Source organism: Gadus macrocephalus, chromosome 21 (assembly GCF_031168955.1).
Source record: "Gadus macrocephalus chromosome 21, ASM3116895v1".
Lineage (NCBI taxonomy): Eukaryota > Metazoa > Chordata > Actinopteri > Gadiformes > Gadidae > Gadus > Gadus macrocephalus.
Window position 1 is genome coordinate 5,359,774 of NC_082402.1, and position 20,651 is coordinate 5,380,424.

The following is a 20,651-nucleotide window of genomic DNA, read 5'->3' on the forward strand; positions in this document are numbered from 1 at the left end:
GTGTGTGTGTGTGTGTGTGTGTGTGTGTGTGTGTGTGTGTGTGTGTGTGTGTGTGTGTGTGTGTGTGTGTGTGTGTGTGTGTGCGCGTGTTATTCTGGTTAGGATGTGGGTCACCACCGCGATCAGACAAGCCATCTTCTCATTGTCTTTATTCGTTTGGGTAGAAAATTGTACATTTAGACATTAGTAATTTACTCACCACATCTCATTTCCCTTCACCTCTTTCACTCACTCACTCACTCACTCACTCACTCACTCACTCACTCACTCACTCACTCACTCACTCACTCATTCTCACACGCAAACACACACGCACACGCACGCACACACAAAACCGACACACCCCTACAGTACCCATCCTTCCTTGCACCTCTCCTCTCTTTCGCTCTCTCCCTCTCAACCTCTCTCTCTCTCTCTCTCTCTCTCTCTCTCTCTCTCTCTCTCCCCCTCTCTTTCTCTCTCTCTCTCTCTCTCTCTCTCTCTCTCTCTCTCTCTCTCTCTCTCTCTCTCTCTCTCTCTCTCTCTCTCTCTCTCTCACACACACACACACACACACACACACACACACACACACACACACACACACACACACACACACACACACACACACACACACACAATCTATTCATCTCCACACAGTAGGACATTTTTTATGAAAGAAATTATGTATTACTACTAGATAGCTACTCATACGTTCTGCCACCACAAGAGGGCAGTGTATAAATACAATAAGTCTCCACAAACACCTTATCTAAAAGGTGAATGTTCTATAACATATGAATAACGCCATGATGGCCTATATCTTAACATTGGCTAATGGTCGCAGTGTTTGGTTGTGGTTCATTTAGTATTTAATCAAGTCATCCCTAAATCAATCCATTTCCGAAGTTGGTAATGCACTGTAAAGTTCATCCTTTGTGGGATCTAATGGATAAACAACTCGTGTGTCAGCCTGCGGGAATCACACACTTGGCCCGGGCAGCAAAAGTATCACTTATACATGTTGGACATCAATCCCAGCAAGTCTGGTGTCCTTTGTTGTCATAGTTCTTTGATGAGGTGGAAAGCCGACCTTCTTGCTAGGGGAGATTTGGATTCAACCCAACCGCCCTGGATTCGCCTGTAAGAGAATCCCCATCTTCAACGTAACGTCATCATTGGCCGACGTTAGTTGAAACAGTAGACCTCACTGTGGCACCACAGCAACATGTAGAAGCTTGCATGCAGAGTGAAGGCCGAGCCACTTGGAACTCTCCAGAATGTGATGTAATGTTTGCCTCTGCTAGCCCTACATTTTCACACAAGCATTTTGTTCCGCACAAGCACATTCACATACAAAAACGCAGAGTGGTGTGACTACCGCTATCGCCTTGAAAATGGAAATGACGTTTCACTTTGAATAATGTGTTGGAACCACAGGCAGCTTTTGATGACACTAACCAAACCAGTTGCAAGCACAGGCCCAAGTCAAAGCATTTTAGTTGAGTTTTATTGTCCGATGTGCAGTATAACATGCTTATGTCTGCACATTGAAATTTGTCAGGTGGTAGGTTTTATTTCCTAGTGAATTAAGACTGAAACCTAAACTCCTGAATTCTGTTTTTACTGTCTTTAAAAACAGACAGTTTTTAAAAAGGGGAAATAAAACCACAAACAACAGATGTGTATACTGGCATCTTCACATCCCCTACGTGGGCCTGTTCCTGTATCAAATACACAGACAGCGTGACACTATGCTCTGGCAATTGCGCTCGACTCCCTCACGGTTGCCCTGTCAACCATAAGGCTCACATCTGGCTCCCTTCGGCCCGTAGACAGACATCCTCTGCAGCTGGATAGTGCAGACACCTTGTGTTCATGTGTGAGAAATAATCTTTTAATGGAAAAAATACAAAGTTAATCAAAATTCCAGCTGATGGACAGCATGACTCCGAATGTCTAATTTAAATGCCATCATGCACGTGAAATGATTCAGGGGAAGGTTCTAGAACTGGTTTTCGTATTTGCCCGGCGAAGGATAGCACCACTATGGATCAGCTCTGCCATGGTCGATAATAAGCAATCATCTGAGGCATGGAACTCCCCGCATAACACAGACCTGCCCTGCCGCTCAGCAGAAACTATCTTATGATAGTTTATGAAATGCCTTCATAAAGGCATTTCCTACTTTTTAAAAAATGTATACATTCTCTTAAACTGTCCTTTTGTCCTTTAGCACTCTGAGATTCTGCTTAGAATGAAGAGTGCTCAACAAATAAAATGAATTATTATTATTATTATTATTATCTATGAACCATATTTGGTACTGGCTAGACACAGAAATGACTTATTGTACATGTGGAATGCATTACTCTTTCTATCACTATGTGAAAATCGGTGGAAAGATTAGTTTCCGTTCCAGCAAAAACAAAGTTGAATGAATGGGTTGTTCTGAAGCGAACGTGTGTCTCTTTGAGGAGCACATGCGAGGTGATGCATGCAATGGCACACATCACACAGTGTGGCTATGGTCTGAGCTTCGCTACCTGTTTCACATCGGTGCCTGTCTCACATCGGTGCCTGTCTCACATCGGTGCCTGTCTCACACCGGTGCCTGCCTGTCTGCGTGTGTGTCTGATTTTGTGTCTGTGTATCTCACTTCCCTAATAGGATGATCTTTACTTTAAACAATGAGATTGCGTGTGTGTATCATAGACACACACAAAAGGTGTGTGTTTGTGTGTGTCTGAGTATCGTCGATTGTATACAAAATAAGTATTTATGTATGTGTGCTTGTGTGTGTGTGTGTGTGTGTGTGTGTGTGTGTGTGTGTGTGTGTGTGTGTGTGTGTGTGTGTGTGCATGTGTGTGTCGGTGTTTATGTGCATATATGCAAGAGTGCGTGTTTCCATGGCACATGTTTAGGTGAAAGTACGTGAATGCATGAGTTTGAATGCCACATCGTGTACACATGGGTTTGTGTGTGTGTATGTTTGTGTGTGTGACTGCCACTTTTGTTTCAATCTCGTCACGATTCACCCTCTGTTCTCCAAAAATGTGTGTGTAGCAGCAGCAATCTGTCAAGGCAAATCTTCAGCTTTCATGGCCTCAATCGTTCTCAATCCCAGTGAATAATTGATGACAATAAATACCCAGCCGAGGCAATCAAACTCTGGGAGGCGTCATCGCAGACTCTTGTTGAAGACTCTTGGATCTGCAAGCGTCTTTGTAAATGTCCCCATGGAGACAAGAGCAAACAAAGAAAAGGTATTCCTGCCATTGCAGCTCTCTCAACATCCCGTGTTTGTACAGTTTCTTCAGCGTGCTCTTGTTAGAGAGACCAGAGGGCAGCTTTGTGTATTAATAGCCCCCAGAGCAACAACAAAAAACCCAAAACCCATGAATATTGCTTACTGACGCAATAATTGTCACGTTGGCATCAGAGTGGGAGTATTTTTTATCTGTGTGCATGATTATGTGTGTGTGTGTGTGTGTGTGTGTGTGTGTGTGTGTGTGTGTGCATCAAGGACGCTAGTTAACAGGTGGGGGCTGTTTTTTACAGGCTCTGCCTTGGTGGTATCTCTACGACACAGCAGATAGTAACAATACGTGTAGCCACCACTCAGATAACAATCGCCTGCACAACAGGCTCAACTGGTAGCAGTAGAAGTCCATCTCCGGAGACGGACGATAGATTCAAAAACACGATAGATTCAAAAACAGGTTTGTTGCAACGGCGTGGCAGAGTATGAATGCCATTGTAACATATGCTGCTTCTTTGTTTATGGCATTATGGCAACAGCTAGCAACACGGATAACCACACACACACACACACACACACACACACACACACACACACACACACACACACACACACACACACACACACACACACACACACACATTCCTAAAAAGATTAATGGATGCACACACACACACACACACACACACATTCCTAAAAAGATTAATGGATGAGCAGATGGACATGCAGACAGACAGAGGGTAAACAGTCTATCAAATAATTCCACATAGTTAGGAGGATGTTGTGATTGGCGCACCAGATATGAATGTTTTTTCATTGGAAAGACAATAGCATGACACAAGCACCTCACACTTAAGAAAGGAGGCACCATGCTGACATCATCAACATGTTCTTATGCACAGAAACGGGAACAGAAACAAACAAGTCCACCAAACACAACGCAAGACCGATTTTGGTTGGTGAATCGTTTAATTTTACAAAAATGGGTCATGAAATCGCAATTAGTTACAGAACTATTTGAAATGGCCAAGAAGGGCCACGTCACGTCTTATAAATCAAAGCCAACTCAAACATATTGAGTTGATTCAGTTGTCATTGAACGTGTTTTTGATAAAAAAAAGGGTACTAATTCTCTGATTCTTGGACCAGGGGAGAGAACACATAAGCCAGCAAAGCAGTGAGAAATCTAGTTGCACCTGCTGTCACAAATAGACACTTCAACAACCAAGAAGAAATAATTTTTTTACACCTATAATTTATGCAAATGAACACACACGCGCATGCAGACGCACACAATCACACACACACACACACACACACACACACACACACACACACACACACACACACACACACACACACACACACACACACACACACACACACACACACACACACACACACACAGCTGTTGGTGTTGAATATGCTGACTGCTCCGAACAAAAGCAGATGGCTCCTTAATGAGAGTGAATGGAAGGTGGGTGTCTGTGTGTGGTGGTTTATTTTCAGATTGCGTTTGGTCGGAGGGTTATTTCAGGGAGGATGTTGCTTAAGCGCTCGCTGTGAGGATGTGATTTGTGTGTGTGCACGTGAGTGTGTGTGTGTGTGCGCGTGCATTGGAATGTCTGTTGGTGTGTGCACTGCACAGAGCGACATTTAGAGTCATTGGCATCCTGTTCAGCCCTAAGGTGATCCACAGCAGACCATCATTACATTAAATGTAAACGGCCACGTCTATTTCCCTGGCGTCTCATTTAACATATTTAGATTGAGTGTGAGGAGAGACAGGCCGATAACATAGCCAATTCCAAACAATTATAGGGGCCGTGCTAAAGTGTATAACAGAGTACGTCACGGATAGCAGCAGGTTAGAAAATGATAAACCAGATTACGGTATATCAAACCACTTTTCAACTGCTGTACTTATACAGACCTGTTTGCCAGTTTGCTGACCCTGGGTTGACTGTGATTGTGTAATGATAGAACAGCACAGGTTGTACAATTAGGAGTATTCCCTTGTTGCACATTGCACAACCCCTTCTTCCCTGGAAGCCAATTTTGTTAATTACACTGCGGATTAATGAACAAACTAACCTCAGTGCAGCAGAGCTTCATCATTAATCTAACCGGGGCGGATCCGGGCCCAAGTCACGAATGACTACAGCACAGGCACAACTCATACGTGGAACATCTATGTGTTCTTATATTTTCTAATCGAATATGAGGATTGAAATATAATTCACTTCCTGTTGCAAGCCCACCCTGCTCGTTATTATTGAGTTTTCATGCGTTACATATATGATCATAAATGGTCTTTATGCTGAAACAGACTGTTCCAGAAACTCTTGTGTGCATCGAAGTGAAATATTATTCAACTCTGCCAAAAGCCATTCCTTTTCGCCGTACAGTCAATCTACTGTGCCTTCAACGCTAAAGGTCCATCCAGCCGTGTCAAGCGTGCAAGATCTACACCTCTTAAACAATCAGTTTTTCATTCAAATGCAAACATACTTGGCTTTGATAGGGCTTGTGGTTATCAAAAAGTATGTCAAGAATGAATTCCTTGTCTGTGTGCTTGCCCTTCCAAGGACATTGCATTTTTTTGTTCTACTAATGTACAGACTCCATTCGTTAGGTCTGGCAGCATGGATCATTTCCTTTGCCTGCATTGGCTCCTATCCCACCGAGGGCACAGCCAGATGTGCCCTCGCACACACACACACACACACACACACACACACACACACACACACACACACACACACACACACACACACACACACACACACACACACACACACACGCCTCTCTGTAATTGTTAGCACATTTGCCAGGCCCACAACCCTGCAACGTGTACGGGGAACTCTTGGAGTAACTGGGTGCCGCCCGCGGCCGGGCGACACCGCAGGGTGCGTTTACGGGGCAGATGCTAAAACGGTCTCCTTGACGACCAGGACAGTGAGATTTGTGGAGGAACTTAAACCTATCTCTGGTTCGATTGCCTCGGGTGCACGCCGCAGTATTCAACTTATTTTACTATCCAAAGTTCAAATAGACACAATAACTCATTTGGGTATTCCCAATAAAAAATATTTATAGAAATAAATTAAATACAGGCACAGAACTCGAAAGGACCGGTTCACGAGGAATTACAGCGTACAGGATCTTCTCTCGGGCACATTGTTGGGTCCACAATCCCCGCAGCCTATGGGCATCCTTGTCTTTCATGTTTGAAGGACGCTATACAAATAAACTTTCCCTCGAGGACCTGACCCTTGAGTTAGAAGACCCTACCTGCTCTGAAAAGGAGGGAATCGGTTACACTTTAAGGGTACATAGATTAAGCATTAATATTAGATCATGCAGTGACACACCATTATTACATTATACATGTCGGATAAACCTAACCTAATTGAATAATGGAAGAATAAATTCCTTAATTAACATGAAAATAGACCATTAGCAAACTGGTAATGAACTGTTACTAATGAAGTTACTAATGTAATTAATAGTTAATTATTGCACGCATATTGTTAAGTGTTACCAGTGATTAAAATGTAGCATCCGTTACCTGTAGGCCTATACATATTTTTTTTCATAAACTAGAGAACGAGGAGTTATTGTGTCAAATGGTTGATGGAAAAAGCTAGCCAAAAACTGGCAAGCTAAAACAGGGCTATGCTAAAGCAACGATGAAACAAGGTTAAACACGTCTGATCTCAAGGACTACTTAGTAGACAGCGCCAGTGGTGGGAAATGAATCATCATAGGAAGATTAACAGAACTGCAAACACACCTGTGGGATAATCTTGTTCGACTCATACTTGGAGAGGTCCCTAGCCACATGGGGATCCAGCCAAGATGAGCGATGGTTGGTTGCAACAGTGACATGTCAAATGCATGTTGTCAGACAAGCCTTAGGTATCCTGTTCAAGGATGCCTCCAGATAGACTGTGGCCGTTGGGGTGAGACCCCAGAACCATTAAGCTGGGGAGTTTAACACCCTAACCCTTAGTCTAAGCTGCCCTGTGAATTCGTCATACCATTGTGCCTATTATTTCAAAAGTGCTGTGTCAAATGATGTGTCAAAAAAAAGAAGAAGGATTTACGTCAGGGCTTCTGACACATAATTAGGAAATCTTCAAAGCATGTTATTAAACTGTTTGCAAAGCAAACAAAAGATAATGGCCTTGGTACTTCAAACATTGGGTGCGAGTTGTATACCAAACTCACTTTGCATCTACTGTACACAAGCTGACTAGCATTATTTTACCTTTGGAATTTCCTGGAGTTTGATAGATTTTATTATTGTGGCTGTTCATATGTGGCTGAAGCAATGATGTCCCTGCTTTGGGTATCACCCGTCCCATTTTGTAGCGATGGAGAAATAAAGTTGAGATTAAAAGTGAATTGGAACGCCTGAGTAAACAAATGACATTTTGAGTAATGGGAAACAGTATTGTTCAATGTGCACCCCCCCCATCAGGAAAAAAAGGAGTACAATGGAGCAGTCCACTCCCACTCTGCAGCACACAATGGAAGTGCTCAGGCTTAAGCCATAACACAAGAGATAAAGTGAAGCAGGTCTACCCAGTCTCTCATTCAAATCATGCACATAAGGCTGAAAACACTAATCGGGAAAAAACAAAACACATGTTCCTGAAGGTATTTCAAGGACAACCTGTAAAACCCAATACATCTTAAAAGAGGTCAATCAGCTTCACCACGTTAAACAAACATCAAAGTTAAAGAGATCAACAAGCTCCGTGTTATAACACAGGAGCCCCAGGTGAGAGTGACAGTGGATGATGGTCAAAGTGGGCCGGCGCATCTGCTGCTGAGTGCAGTGACAGCTGGAAAAGAGACCTGTGACATGTACATGATTCAGCGTTCCCCCGCCACCAGAATTGCAAAGTACACCCAGTTGCTTTTGAACACGTATCTGACTCACTTGTAGTGAAAAAGGAAATGGTGCATTTGTGATGTTTCCAGTTCCACCACCTATTAACCACCTGCCAAGTAAGAAAACACCACGAAAGATGAAATGAGACATTAAAGTGGATACCCATTCCTAGTCTTTTTTGGGCGGGGATTTAGTAATAGACGCAAACTTCTGTTTTTTGGAGAAGAAAATGGCCAGGGGCACGTGTCATTGCCTGGCATAACTTCAGTGCACTGTGCTTGTCACATGCCTCCCAGCGGGTCAAACTCCACTCAGTCGCAGAACAAACACTGGCTGAGCAAATACAGCCATTCCACACTCACGCAGAGGGAGAGATAGAGGTGTGGGATTCCTTTAGAGGAATAAGAGATCTGGCCTGGTGTGTTACCATGATTGAACATTAACCTTAAACCTCTGGTGTTCCAAAAGCCCTTTTTTTATGCAAATCCCAAATGTGTTAAAGAAACTTTTGCGTAATAAGACGTGGTTTAAAAGTGGTTTTAGTCATACATTCTCCCCAAACAAATAGATTCTACAATCTCACTTCATTTATTTGACTTTGAGTCAGTTTAAATCCGTTATGTGGCATATTTGAATTTGAACCACTGATAAGTGTATGAATTATGAAGGACATGAGTTTCGTGTTTAACAGAAAAGGTGAAATGAGTACACCCAAGTCTTTCATTTGATTGGAAACGGTATGAGTCATTCCCGACCATGACACCGTCTACATTAGACATTTCAAATGTTCCTTTAATGTTGTGCTTGCTTTGTATGAGGAAGAAAAAAGCATGCTATTTTAAAATAATGGCGGAATACACTTAACCCTAAGGCATGAAGGCGTCACCGATAACGACTAGGTTGAAACTAGAGATCTCATCACTTATTCAGTCAGTATGACTCACAGCGGAAAGGCAACTGGTACGGTTTTACCGCACACTATTGCTTAGTTTTTAATTCTCTACGTCATTAAGTCACCCCACACTCACTTCCTCCTTTGAGGTCTCGCATTGAAAAAGCTTCGCTTGAAAAGTGGTCTGGATAACCTGTTTTTATTTTAAACAGCATAGCAAGTGGAAACAAAAATAAAACAAAAAGCCTCTTGCCTATCTATAACCTTTGAGCCGAGGTCACCGCACGCGTTTATTTCAGAACGACACCCGCTGGAAAAACCTGATTGTTTAGAGAAAAGAAAATCATTAAAGCACTATGGATGCAGTGGTAGTGGGAGACTTCATTTAACCCTCACTGGGGTTCAAAAGTGGATCAGAAAAAGAAGGAAAGAAAGAAAGAAAGACAGACAGACAGACAGACAGGTGCGGAAACACACAGCCCCGAAGCGTCCGTTCTTTCCTGTGAAACTTGGTAGGTAGTTTTGCAACACTGCTGCAATGCAGACTCAGCAGTCAGATTCTGGCTGCAGTGAATGTCTCGTGTCTATGGGGCCACCTGTAACTGGTGGCCTCCCAAGCAAAGGCAGCTGAACCTTCACGTATTCACTCATGGAAGCTCTTGAGAGGGGATAAGGGAACAGGAAATGTGGTAAAAAATAAACTGTCAAACAAAGTAAAGCATATCCACATCACAGTGTCGTTTTTTTATCGTTTATCCAGCATCCAGATAAGTGTCTGTGGAATGAACACGTAGACATCATGGATGGAATGACTGCACCCAAAAACACACAAAATCCGCCAATTTCCCCATTGCAGACATTGTTTACAATCACAATTGAAAAGCCATGTTTGTGCGAGGTCCTGAAATGGTCGTTATGCATATACTTAGACTACGGTGGGCAGTTTGACCGGCCAACTTGTTTTGCTGATGATAGGCCGTCCTTTCTGGTAAATACACGGACATGTCAAACATTCTCATGGTCTCCCCCAACTTGTGGAGCAAAAGTCGGGTTATGTGAATACTGTCAAGGCCGACTAGAGGGTCTGTGTTCCTTATCAAAGCTATAATTGCAAGCTCTAGCACAAAGTTAAAAAAGATTCTTGTTAAATGCAGAAAGGAAAAGGGAACTAAATTGCAATAAGAGCTCAAAGTATAAAGGTTATGTTGTACTTAAAAAGTAATGATTATACAGACGAGTAAGTGAAATACTACAGAACCAAAAGCAAACAAAAACCAGCCCAAAAAAATCGTCTTTTTGCCTTCAAGAACTTCGGAAATATGAAGAGCCCGTCGTTATCAAAAAAAAGAAGAAGAATATAACTCGTTTTACATTTATGAAAAAAGCTGATTATTTTTTCCATTTCAATTACTTCAGAATCTTTTCTAATTCTTTCTTTGCCATGTGGGGGGGGGGGGGGTCTTCATGTTTTTAACACGTTATCCTTTAAGAAGAAGAAAAAACAGTCTGATCCGGAATCGCATGGGCATTAAGATTTGTGGTTTGAGGTTAGCCAGGTCAAACCCTCATAGAGTCCATCCCCGGTGGTCGCGCACGAGGGCTGAACGTACCAATTCCTGTCCCGGATGCGGGTCAGGCCCAGCTTCTCCTGGATCTCGTGGGGCTTCATGGCGTCCGGCAGGTCTTGTTTGTTGGCGAAGATCAGGATGATGGCGTCCCTCATCTCCCGGTCGTTGATGATCCGGTGGAGTTCCTGCCTGGCCTCGTCTATCCGGTCCCGGTCGGCGCAGTCCACCACAAAGATCAGGCCCTGCGTGCCGGTGTAGTAGTGTCTCCACAGCGGGCGGATCTTGTCCTGGCCGCCCACGTCCCACACGTTGAACTTGACGTTCTTGTACGTGACGGTCTCCACATTGAAGCCCACAGTGGGGATGGTGGTGACGGACTGGCCCAGCTTCAGCTTGTAGAGGATGGTGGTCTTGCCGGCCGCATCAAGTCCAAGCATCAATATTCTCATCTCCTTGTTGCCAAAGATCTTCGAAAGAATTTTCCCCATTTCGTTGGCTTTTCATAAATACCTCCTTGGAAGATGAACGGTGTGCTCTCTTTGGAGAGTAATTCTTTGTGCTTTCGGTAGAATATAAACGGACTATAGTCTCTCAGGCACAGTGTTGTGACATCCAAGTGACTTTTCACGTGATAGTAGGAACACTTTTGACAGCTGTCAAAATGTAGAGGTGGGTAACTGCCACAAAGAGAACAAGGAGTCTTGTATTATTATCATGACCCGTATGAATTAAGCAGCTAACAAATAGTAATAGTGTAGATTGTGTAATCGGGGAATGATTAATATTATCTCTACTGTTAACAAAAAAAAAGAAATGTCGGGATATATCTCCAATTCTTTCAAAGACTACTTACTTCAGAATCGTCGTTTGGAGAGTAGTTTCCCGTGGATTGGGACCCAAAAAGGGAGAGGCGATGAGTCAAAGGACCGCGACTATCGCGCCGTGTAAATGAGGCCCTGTCCAAGCCCAGAGTTCCGACTTCCTCCTCGGCCGCCGGGTGTCAACACTTGCTCTCAGAGGCACTCGATCGCTAAATTCAAAAACACCGAGGTTTCCTCCGGTAACATTCTCGTGGAAACCACTCGAATCACTCCCAACGGCATCTGCGTCGGGACACCAAGAGGCAGCACGCCCAAAAGGTCATCGATTCATCCGACTTTCCGCTCCCTACCCTGTAACACAAGAGCGGTTCGGAAAAGGGAGGGGTGTCAGCGCCGGAGCACAACTTTAGGTCGTCGCCGCTGTTACACGGGCGGTCCCTCGAACAATAAGAGCATTCTTTGAGATACAAAACACGTTCAAATGTAGACTGACAAACCTGCGACAGCGGCAGCCCCCGTCCCCAAGTTCTTTCTCCCCGTTCTCGCCTCTCTCTCTCTCTCCCTCTCTTCGCCCCTGCTCTCTCACAGCCGAGCCGTTCAGTCACACAGCAGTACAGAGGCAGAGCGGTGTTACCGGAAAAGGTGCGGACCTAGATCACCCGCCACTTCCTCTCCGTTGCTCATGCGCTACTACGCCAGTGGCCCCGCGCAGGCGTACTAGTGCGAACTAGCACGAACCCTAACGACACAAAAGTGCAAATGGGCGCCATTTGAATCTGGCCGGTTGTTGATTATATCTGACTTTTGATTTGTTGCCGTAATCTTCGTAATGTTTAAGGTGCAGAAAATTACTTTGTTAAAACATGGGCTGGGGTATAAGACACACGATTCAGTTGATGGCCTCACGAATCATGCTCAAAGTTGTCCTCATTAAACCAATATGCAAGTTTTTTCTTTGGAAGCAACGTTGGTTGCGCAGTAAAATATTAGTATATATGTTATTATTATTATTATTATTATTATTATTATTATTATTATTATTATTATTATTATTATAGATTGTGTTGATAAGCTGGGCTGGCTATTCTAATGGAAAATAACACAATTATTAAAACTACCCAACACGAGTCTTAACTGAGATAAACCCTAAATTGACCACCAACTTATACTATATCCTATCGTTTTTGAACAGGTATCGGGGGCGCGTAATGTCCCCCCCATCCGCGTCGCGGCGGCAGGCGGGCACGGGCACGGCGCTGTCCCGCGATGCACGCGCCGTCCTTCTCCGTAAATGCCCCCTGGAAGTTGTCGAGAATGAGAGTTGATGTGCCGCACTTCAGTATAAGATTAAGTAATTGAGATCGCCTCGCAAATCGTTCGAACCGATTTTCATGGAACATACTGGTGAGATGATCGTCGCGTGTTGTTGGTTCGACGGATTTTCCCGAGCACGATGTGATTCTTGTGTTGCGTTTTAGGCTCCGGAGAAGATGCTAAAATTAGCTACCTTAGCTAGCTAGCTAGCGTGGAGCACACACACCACACACACATTGGGACTGGCAGATAAGGGCACATTACATATAGTTCATTCACCTCATGCGTGTTTTGAATTAGGTCTACTGTGTTGTTTGTTCAGCATATTTTCGTAACGTTGAACAAGACAGAAAGGAACTTGACTACGGAAGGGATGTGTTACTAGCTAAAGTCTCGATTGCTAATGTTGGCAATACCGAAACCTACACTTCCTCGCACCAAATGTGCTGTCTTGATTTAGTATTAACACGGGCCCATTTCTAAACGTAATAAACGGTGTTACCGTCTACTTTCTATGAATACGATCTCTTATGAACTCGTTTTGTGAGTGAGTGAGTGCATGTTTTATTTTAACTATCATGCCCCAACAATAACTTGGCCTTAGTTTGAAAAATGGGACTAGGGTCAGGTTGCAACAGCTGCGGATTATTTGGGTTGCTATTATTTTGTTGGCACCCTGATTCATTAACAGTCCGAAAGCGGGGAAGACATACGGCTTGTTACAGCTGAGTTGCACATTTGTTATTTGACTTCCCCCATTTTGTAATTAGACATTTTACTACCGCATACCTGGCCCTACGCACCTAACGGACACCCGTGACTTTCAAATAGGGTTTGTTCATTGGACAGTTACCATTGTGGGAAGACATTGTTGTTTGAAACGGCAAAGGCGTATTTCATAGGAGACGTGGCAAAAAAGTTTTGCGATTTATAAAGTACAACAACTCTATGGTGTCGTCTCCATTTGGCGTGGTATCGCCAACAAATCGTCCCACAACTCGGTCCAATATAGTCCTGTAATTATCTTTATCCAGAAACATTGTTTTTTTTTATTATAAAAAAAAATGCGTTGTCTAATAATTTTCCAATTCTGTGTTACCAGACTATAACAACACAGACGAGCCCATGACGGGAACTCTTGACACGGACTCCTCCAGCAGTGGGGACTCCCAAGCTATGGAGGGCGCTGGCAACGGCTTTCTACCAGACCTTCCAGTTCTCCCTCCCCCTGCCGAGTGGTCTCTGGACCAGGTCCCCGCTGAGCCCGATTCAAAGAACACCGTCTTGCATGTGGATTCCCAGGACTCCTTCGGTCCCCAACAACAACAGATGTCTCCAGGTCTGGCTTCAGTGGAAAAGGCGGTGGAGCAGTTCCAGCTAGCAAATGCCCAGCTCTTCCAAGAGGAGCAGCCTCCTCAGCCAACCGATGTTGCCCCACAGTCATCTGAGGTAGAACACATGGCAGCGCCTGAGGAGTCCACACAGCAAGGCCAGGAGGTCACTGTAGCACCAGAGGCTGTGGACCAAGATGGTCTCCAGGGTAATTTGCTTTGTGTGTTCATCGATTTTGCATAATTGATGGCTTGAGATTGTGATGCCGCTCTACCTTTTGCACTCGCTTAACCCTTCACGCGTTCTACTCCAAGGGGGCAACGAGGCTCCTCAGATGTCCGAGGATGGTATGGAGCTGGAGGAAGCGGCCAAGGAGGTCACCCAGGAACCGCCCGCGCCCCCAGAGCCCGAGGTCCCGTCAGAGTTTGAAAAGCTCTTCAAGGAGTGCGAGGCAAACCCAGAGGACTTCAACAGTTGGGTCTATCTACTGCAGTATGTTGAGCAAGAGGTGAACAATGCACAGAAGTACTCTATTCGCATTCCTTAAGAGATTAACCACCACACCTTTAAATGTGTCTGCCGCTTTAGACACCTAAACTGATGTTCTGTTTGTTCCTTCTTTTTCTTTTCTTACAGAATGCTCTCCTAGTGGTGAGGAAAGCATTTGATGCTTTTTTCCTGCACTATCCGTACTGCTACGGCTATTGGAAGAAGTATGCCGACATCGAAAAAAAACACGACAACATACAGGTCGCGGAGGAGGTAAATATGACCAAGACACGGGGATATCATGATACTGCTAAACATTAGTGTCTCCTCTGAGATACCATTTTCTACCATTTTGTCGTTTTCTATATTGCCGCGCGTGTTTTAATCACGCGTTCAGTCGCCATCTTGTCAATTGTGTCTCATTGTCGGTGCTGTTTCTTCCCGTCCCCAGGTGTACAGACACGGCTTGCAGGCCATCCCTCTCAGCGTAGACCTGTGGCTTCACTACCTGTCCTTCATCAAAGAAAACGCAGACCCTGCCGACCCAGAAACGGAAGGACGTATCAGAGCGTAAGTTGGCATCCGGTACATGTATCTGGGAAAGCTTTCCATAATAATATTAATAAAATAAGTTTAGTTTATATAGTGCCTTTGTCACGCTCAAGGCCGCTTTACAGATTCTCGAGCACACACGGAGCAAGACAGAACAACAAGAATTTCAACTAAAAATAAATAAAAATAAATAATAATTTGCCGGGAAAGCTTTCCTTTTCTGTTTTAATGTCCGTAGAACAAGAGGTTTGTTGGTTTTGTTACACTTCTTGTTTTGGTCTGGCGTCAGTTTGAGGAAATGAAACCAACCTATGCCATTTTAGGCAGCTTATAAGAAAAGGACAACATATCGCATCATAGACCTCTGAAGAATAAGTCCCGCCTCCGAGGCTCCTGGTTCCATCAGTTAAATGTCTATGGGAAACATGGGTTTTTCGAACGATCGTACTTAACAAACTCGGTAGGTGGCCAAGAAGTGAAAGCTGCTCATGTTTTTAACTAAACACTCTTTCCATCTAGATTCCAATTGGGTTTTGGTTGGTCGTGCCGTTAAAGTAGCATTTATAAACGTTTACTACTTACGGCACCGACAATCCAATGCAAACCGAAAAATTGCGTCCTGACTCTTTGTTTGTTCTGACTCTTTAGTGCTTATGAACATGCGGTACTGGCGGCAGGCACAGACTTTCGCTCCGACCGGCTGTGGGAAGCCTACATCAACTGGGAGACGGAGCAGGAGAAATTGGTTCATGTCACGAACATCTATGATCGCATCCTGGGCATCCCCACCCAACTGTATTCCCAGCACTTCCAGAGGTACGCAGCAAACATGGAGAACAATTATGATGCGTGTCGCTGACCTTGACGGTTGAATCCACCGATTGATACTTCATATACGGCTGTCCTCGTATGAAATATGTTTGGAAGTCTTTATCATAGCACATTATCATATCTTTTGTCAGCGACTTCACTCACCCCATGATGTTAGTTGAATACCTGCTGTGTCCATTTGCCACTGCGCCCCAATAAGCTCCAGAAACCTAATGGGTCCACCTTGTTCCCGCCAGGTTCAAAGAACACGTTCAGAACAACAACCCCAAGCACTTTTTGTCGGAGGAAGAGTTCATCCAGCTGAGGTTGGAGCTCTCCAAGGCCAGCATCACCACCGTGGCTGGGGAGGACGGGGATACGCCAGCGGCGGAGGAGGAGCTTCCACAAGGCATGGAGGACCTGCCGGACCCTGCCAAGGTACACCACAAGAACCCTGCCCCTGGGGGGGGGTCTATGCCTACCGGCGTACCCCCCCCCAGGCATCACTACAACAAAGGCTTGAATTCCCCTCCCATTCTTTTGTCTCATGATGCCGATAAATGTAAGCTCTTGATGAAACTTCTTGCAGGCAGGCCATGGCCGTTAAGTTTTAGGGAGTAGTGATCCAGGGAAAGAGGTACATTGGCGTCCGCTTTGATTTGGTAAAAAAAAAAAGGAGCATTTGCCGTGTGATTTAGAAAAAAGGGTAAATGAGTGTTAACCGGGTCTCTTGTGTTCTAATGCAGAGAGTGACGGAGATCGAGAACATGCGTCACAAAGTCACCGAAACCCGACAGGAGTACTTCAACCACAACGAACACGAAGTCAGCAAGCGATGGGCCTTTGAAGAAGGGGTACGTTGTGAAAGGCTCCCTTTGGCTTAAATGTCATCCAACTAGTGTGTGCCTAAAATAACAGCTTGTCATTCCTGGTCAAACAGAGCAATTACAGGAGGTTTGTATTAAACGTGTTACCGTTTCAGATTAAGAGGCCGTACTTCCACGTGAAATCCCTGGAGAAGGCCCAGCTGAACAACTGGAAGGAGTACCTGGACTTTGAGATGGAGAACGGGACCCCCGAGCGAGTGGTGGTGCTCTTTGAACGGTGCCTTATCGCGTGTGCCCTCTACGAGGAGTTCTGGACCAAGGTACTCCCATCGTTGTCCTCCCTCTCACTCCCCACTTACCCCACCCTGCACTTCCCCCCCTCCCCCCTTCCCATCAACGATGATAATCACATGGACACAGTAAATCGTCCTGCACTCTCTGCGTGTAACGTTGATATGTGACTGTATCTGTTGTATTAGGGGATGGCCAGCTTGCCACACAAGATTTGACTGCAGCATTTGCCAACTACTACGTTGCATCTTCTCCGTCTCCCACTACCTTACAGAAACTTATCTAATTGGTTCCATGAAGGTGCTGATGGGTTTACACAGAAAATTTTAAACAACGTTCTTGACAATGAAGAAATTCACTTCGGTCAACCCTCAAAGTTACAGTGTTAAAATGGCTGGTCTCTCTTCTGCCTCTTCTTTTTATTTTTACTCCCCCCCCCGCCCCCCCCCCTCCCGCTCTCTGTTCTCTGCCCTTCCCCGCACTCTCCCTCTGTGCCCGCTGCCACTTCCCGTCCTGTGTTTCGCTCTTTAAGTATGCAAAATATCTAGAGGGCGTGAGCATTGAGGGCGTGCGACACGTCTACAAGAAGGCGTGCACCATCCACCTGCCCAAGAAGCCGTCCATCCACCTTCTAGCTGCGGCTTATGAGGAACAACAGGGTGAGCCACAATCTGCTGTATTCTCTTGCCTCTAATCGCAACTAGAGCTGGGCTTGGTTGGTAGTACTGTAAAGACCCGGCTCCAGGGTTGGACAACAAAGGCAACACGACACATGCTTTAACCAGAGGTCAACTAGGTGGCCATCACAGTACTGGAGCACTGGATCTCCACTTCACAGTAATGGGGTGGAGATGATAATGGGAACTTAGTTTTTAAGTGTTAAGAAAATAGACAAGTTGTCTGCTAATCTAGCTATAGGATCGGAACGAAAGGTGAGGGGTTTAATCCTGAAACGACATGAAAAATTCCCCTTCCCAGAACTGAAGTAGTAGATCATCCCCACGGGCACAGTCCATATTCCCAGGTGTCCGCACCACAGAAAAAGAATTAAAAACCGAGTTTGTGTTTCCCCTCTCCTTCCAGGGAACGTGGAGGAGGCCCGCGGCATCCTGAAGGCCCTGGAGGAGGCGCTGCCGTCCCTGGCCATGGTGCGCCTGCGGCGGGTCAGCCTGGAGCGTCGCCACGGCAACCTGGAGGAGGCGGAGACGCTGCTGCGGGAGGCCATGGCGTCGGCCAAGGACGCCAGCGAGACGTCGTTCTACGCCGTGAAGCTGGCGCGGCAGCTGATGAAGGTGCAGAAGAGCCTGAGCAAGGCGAGGAAGGTGCTGCTGGAAGCCATCGAGAAGGACGAGGTGAGAGCCGGCACCAGGCCAGGAGTGTTATGCCACCGGGTCGGTTATCTAACCCGATCTCAACCCCTTGTCATGGCACGTGGTACAACAACATTTACATGTCATCCAGACGGTGCGAGAACACGGTCGGAACACAATTTTAATCTAAAACAAAGGTTGTATGTATCAAATAAAGTTAAAATCAACAAATACATTAAACATTTATACATTACAAAATGTATAAGTACAGCAAAAATGAATGGCTTTGAGGGAACTGCACTTTAAGATTATGCAAGATTTTTCTCCTAAAGTGTTGCATAAATTATGCAGTGTTTTCATCTAATATATAAATGACCCTCTGTGTTTTCCGGTGGCTTTCCAGACGAGTCCCAGGCTGTATCTCAATCTGCTGGAGCTGGAGTACAGCGGGGACGTGCAGGAGAACGAGGGTGAAATCCTGGCCTGCTTCGACAAAGCCCTGAACAGCTCACTGCCCCTCGAGTCCCGGCTGCTCTTCTCCCAACGGAAAGTCGAGTTCCTGGAGGACTTTGGCAGCGATATCAATGTGTGAGTTCCCCTCGGCCATGCCGTCTCCTACACCGTGGTTTCTACTTGTTACTTCTGAGGTCTTGATGCTGTGTAAGCCCTTTGTTTTAACATGTTTGTTTATATTTCACAGACTTGTGGCGGCATACGACGAGCAGCAGAAGCTTAAAAAGGAAACTGAATCCTCCAAGAGGAAAGCAGAGAATGGGTAATTCCCTCCATTTGTTTTTTGTTTTTCACCACCCTTACCACACACAATGGTTTATCGCATTGTCTAGCTAGGCGCCTGATTTTTGGAATCGAAGCGTAACAAGTATGCTCACAGTTCCGAAGAATTGTGTTTTTAGTTTATGTTGAGGACATAGGAATCCTTTCAACAATCTGTTGTTTTAAACGACGGACACATTAAATTCTACACTTAACACTTGGTCACTCTAACAAAGCAACTCAAAAGTGAGTCTGAACAATTAAGGAATAGTAGTAGAAACTTAAACGGCATATTGGACCAAATATATATATTTTTAATGTAAGTGCACACAGTTTTGTGCCGTGGGCTGTATTATGTTAAAGAAGGGGTAGTTGTCATTTTGCTCCGTTTCATTAAACTGACCTGAAACCCATTGTGTGCAGCTCCGGGGAACCAGACGCTAAGAGGCAGCGCGCGGAAGAGAACTCCACCACTGGAACCGCCGGGCAGGACCTGACAGCCAACCCGGCTTACAACTACAACAGCTGGTACCAGGTACGGCTCGCCCCCTAGTCACGGTACAGCCGTTCATCCTTGGCGGGGTCGGGGTTCAACCCCCTCATGTCTGCAGATTACCATTAGTCATGCTTGAGCCTCTCTTACGTTCAAATTAATGACCTGTACTTTGTTAGTAGCTAGTAGTAGCTAAATTGCCTCAATGGTTGTCGATGTAAAACGTTTGGTGTTGTGTACTTATTTTTGCTTATCTATTTTTTTTTTTTTCCTCCTCTTTTGCAGCAACAATATAGCAACTGGGGACAAAGCAACTGGGGGCAGTACAACCAGTATGCCCAGTATAACCAGTACTATCCTCCTCCTCCAACATGATGGACGCAATAATAAAGATAGAGAAAAGACAATAATCCCCTTCGGTCATGTCTATTCTGATATCAATAATCTATCAATGTCCTTTGTTGGCGGAATGTTGATCGCCTGATTTTTCATCTTACCAACCACTGGTGTTCAAGGCCTTAAGTTCTTTTCTGCATGTTCATTTGAAGGCAATTTTGTTACCTCTGGAGTTGTTAATTTTTAGAGCGGATGATTCGGTTTCGGTCTTTTCACAAAAATCTGATTGTTGACCATTTTGGTTTCAAAAGAAGGCATTGTTGTGTGTACTTCGGTGGCCCCTTGTCTCTGCTTTCCACCCCGATTTTTAACATGTCATGGTCCTCTTTTCACAGAGAAAGGGAATTATTTTTTTTGTTTTTGCTTAATTTCATAATAAAGATTGATATTATATGATGTGGCTTCATTTGTTATATCAGGAAAAGTACAATAATCAGTTATCAATTGATCTATTACTATGATAAGTAAAAGCTGCCTTTTTAAGTCAACATGGTTAATAACATGTTGAGAGATGCCCCTCATGAATATGAACAGAGGATTGATTTTGAGGGATTAGCACAACAGAGCTAACTTGTATGCATGGAATTCTTAATGATTCCCTCCCAATACTTGAGATTAATTGTGTCGATTCAAATTAA

General features: G+C 44.8%; 2 protein-coding genes across 2 annotated transcripts; one reads left to right on the forward strand and one right to left on the reverse strand.

Moving 5' to 3' along the window:
• Nucleotides 1-9,219: 9,219 nt before the first annotated feature.
• arf6a (ADP-ribosylation factor 6a) lies at nucleotides 9,220-12,141 on the reverse strand. The gene is made up of 3 exons (XM_060041289.1): nucleotides 11,923-12,141; nucleotides 11,458-11,776; nucleotides 9,220-11,281 (listed from the first exon to the last, which is right to left on the reverse strand). The coding sequence occupies exon 3, from the start codon at nucleotides 11,090-11,092 to the stop codon at nucleotides 10,565-10,567; it is 528 nt and encodes a 175-aa protein (XP_059897272.1). The 5' UTR covers nucleotides 11,093-11,281; nucleotides 11,458-11,776; nucleotides 11,923-12,141; the 3' UTR covers nucleotides 9,220-10,564.
• A 527-nt stretch (nucleotides 12,142-12,668) lies between these two features.
• prpf39 (PRP39 pre-mRNA processing factor 39 homolog (yeast)) lies at nucleotides 12,669-20,406 on the forward strand. Its single transcript, XM_060041277.1, has 15 exons — nucleotides 12,669-12,829; nucleotides 13,842-14,279; nucleotides 14,386-14,579; nucleotides 14,708-14,833; nucleotides 15,012-15,130; nucleotides 15,761-15,928; nucleotides 16,180-16,360; nucleotides 16,669-16,776; nucleotides 16,905-17,069; nucleotides 17,573-17,699; nucleotides 18,124-18,392; nucleotides 18,754-18,938; nucleotides 19,051-19,125; nucleotides 19,548-19,659; nucleotides 19,903-20,406. Exons 1-15 carry the CDS (start codon nucleotides 12,817-12,819, stop codon nucleotides 19,990-19,992), a joined length of 2,370 nt encoding a protein of 789 aa, XP_059897260.1. The 5' UTR covers nucleotides 12,669-12,816; the 3' UTR covers nucleotides 19,993-20,406.
• Nucleotides 20,407-20,651: the final 245 nt, after the last annotated feature.